The sequence below is a fragment of the Cebidichthys violaceus genome, unplaced genomic scaffold, assembly GCF_023349555.1.
Source record: "Cebidichthys violaceus isolate CVI_PGR_0920_01 unplaced genomic scaffold, fCebVio1.0.p SCAF_7, whole genome shotgun sequence".
NCBI lineage: Eukaryota > Metazoa > Chordata > Actinopteri > Perciformes > Stichaeidae > Cebidichthys > Cebidichthys violaceus.
In genome coordinates, this window is record NW_027176927.1 from 15457361 (window position 1) to 15459860 (window position 2500).

The following is a 2500-nucleotide window of genomic DNA, read 5'->3' on the forward strand; positions in this document are numbered from 1 at the left end:
GAAAAAGACAAAGTTAAGCTTGATATTAACAGGTTAAGCCAATCATTTTTTTTAATTTTTCATCAAGGAACGAGTGACTGAAATATGGATTGGATGGTTGGATTTGAGTCTCATATTTGGCATTATGTGCTCAGACTTGGGCTCAGTCTAGTCAAGTCAAGGACGTTTCATTTATTCAGCCCAATATCACATATTTTGCTTCATTACAATCTAGCATATGACACCTTCTATTCTTAGACCATAGATTTGGGTTAAGGAAAACTCCCCAAAAAAAGAAACCTCAGAAAGACAGCATGGTGGAACTAAATTGGCAAAATGACAATATTGAAAACCAGGAAGAAAATATTTTACAATAAACTTATAATGTTTATACTGTATATATACTCACATGCTCTTGAAGGAAGGTGCTGCTGTAATGGTTGAGGACAGGTGGGAGGTTTTGGCCATGAGTAGGTGGAGCCAAGCTGTAGTTCAGAGCCAGTGAGATTGGGGTCAATTTGTCCCTGAAATCCTCCTCCTCCTGAGAAGGTAACAGAAAGAGGTGAGAAATGCGGAGTAAGTCAACTTTGTTTGGTTTAAATAGTATCAGAGCAGTTGGACAGCTGATGTAAGATACATAACATTGTGCAAAAGCTCATAAATTTATGTTTGTATATGTGTGTGATTTGCTCACTCTCAGGTAAATGGTGTAGCTCAGACATGCATGTGGGCTGTCGTGTCCTAATCTTAGAAGTCCTGTGCGCTGAGGCTGCTGGGTGTCCAGGAACAAAACTCTCTTGACTCCGCCTCTGGTGCCTTTCAACCAATCCAGCTGCAGCTCTGCTCTCAGGTCTGGACAGAAAGTAATGATACAGAGATGGAGATGGATGGAGTTGTAAGAAGAAAGCCTGAGTGTAGTGACAGTGATAGTGAATAAGACGATCCAGCCAATTAGACACTCCTTAACTGTTCCGATCCCTTTACATGTGCACATGTGTACATGACTTTCCATTAGTCACAAAGTAAGGAGACATTTTAGGCGTTTTACTCTACAGAGCATCATTAGACAGTGGAAACAATGCACTTTAGACCTCCATTGCCTGTGTCTTTCTACCCTATTCTTGTTTCCACCCCCCTCTTGCCTTTGTTTTCCACTCTTACCTACAGCGCTGGGGATCCCCACTCCACTCACTGCTGCACACACGTCCACCTTTAGACTGGATGAACAAAATATCAGATGATACAGAGTTACACAAGTGAGAGAGAGAAGACTGTGGCGATTGTGTGAACAACATCAAACACATATCTGTCAATTGACCCACATCCACACTGACAAAGTGAACAAAAAGCAAGGGTGCCAACATTTAGAGTCCAATTCCTATTGAGACCTCTAATTCTGAAATATTTACTCACTCATGATACCATAATACAGGATATTATACCTGTAAGAACTGTAAGCCATGCAAGTTTAACAGTGGCAGCTCCATATAAAAGGTTGCTAGTTAGTACTAGCAAGAAGTTTTTCAAAAAATAGCTTAATTTGGATGTTTTATAGTTAGTTATTCTTTCTCAAAAGCTTGGAAAATATGGCAGTAAGGAGTCTTTAATTTGTCTTTACTGGCATTTATCATGTAGGTCAGAATTACATTATGCTGTTTTAGTAATTTAGCTGTAGAAATGGAGGTCTGGAAACATGATGTGAATTGTTACCATTTACTTTAGGCTTTAGCAATATTCAAAAATGTATGCAGTGCATTCTGAACGTGGTTTATGTTCATTTGTTTTCTTGTAAGCCAATGCAGGCTGGTCATATTTGCAGCTGATACTATTTCAGCATTGTGTGGTGTATGCGCTCCAAAAATGAGGTGCCTGTCACAGCAATGACTTATTTAGAAGAAATCATGACTGCACACTACGCTCCAATGATATTATTCATTGATTGCAAACATTTCTCAACCACACTCCTCCCTCTTATTTCTATGCATGACAAAATCATAAAAAAAACTAACTATATAACTAAATACACTGCCCTTAAGCAAGGCATTAATTCCTTCCTGTGCTCCAGGAGGCAGTGGGAAATACTGCTGAGGGCCCTGTGAGCCCCTCAATTAGACACACAGACATGGGAGACTGGGAAACATTTCTGCATTTCCTCTATTTTAGTGTGTATTAACGTATGTGTAAGAGTGTGTGTGTGTGTGTGTGTGTGTGTGTGTGTGTGTGTGTGTGTTATCACCTCTCTAATCAAGAACAGGAAAGTGACTCCCACACAGGGAGCTCTGCACTGTTAATATGGACTAATCGGAGGAAGCTTACAGACGCAATGCTCCTGATTCTAAAGACTAAGCAATATGAGTCATGAGGTAAATGGCTTCATGTGAATATTGTTTATTTGGTTTCAGTCCACAAACTCTAACATCCAAAAAGCAGATGTTGGATGATGGATGCTTGTGTGTTTGTTAATAATTAGGATCCCCATTAGATGACACAATAATGATGAGCTAGTTTTCCTGATGGTGTG

General features: G+C 39.7%; 1 protein-coding gene across 1 annotated transcript in view; it reads right to left on the bottom strand.

Moving 5' to 3' along the window:
• Window positions 1-2500, bottom strand: part of itga8 (integrin, alpha 8) — a 36198-nt gene that overhangs the window by 11896 nt on the left and 21802 nt on the right. Inside the window, exons 16-18 of the mRNA XM_068735996.1 lie at window positions 1141-1196; window positions 674-831; window positions 389-520 (exon numbers count right to left, since the gene is read on the bottom strand). Of these exons, the coding sequence (XP_068592097.1) occupies window positions 389-520; window positions 674-831; window positions 1141-1196 (346 nt within the window). The remainder of the gene's footprint in view (window positions 1-388; window positions 521-673; window positions 832-1140; window positions 1197-2500) is intronic.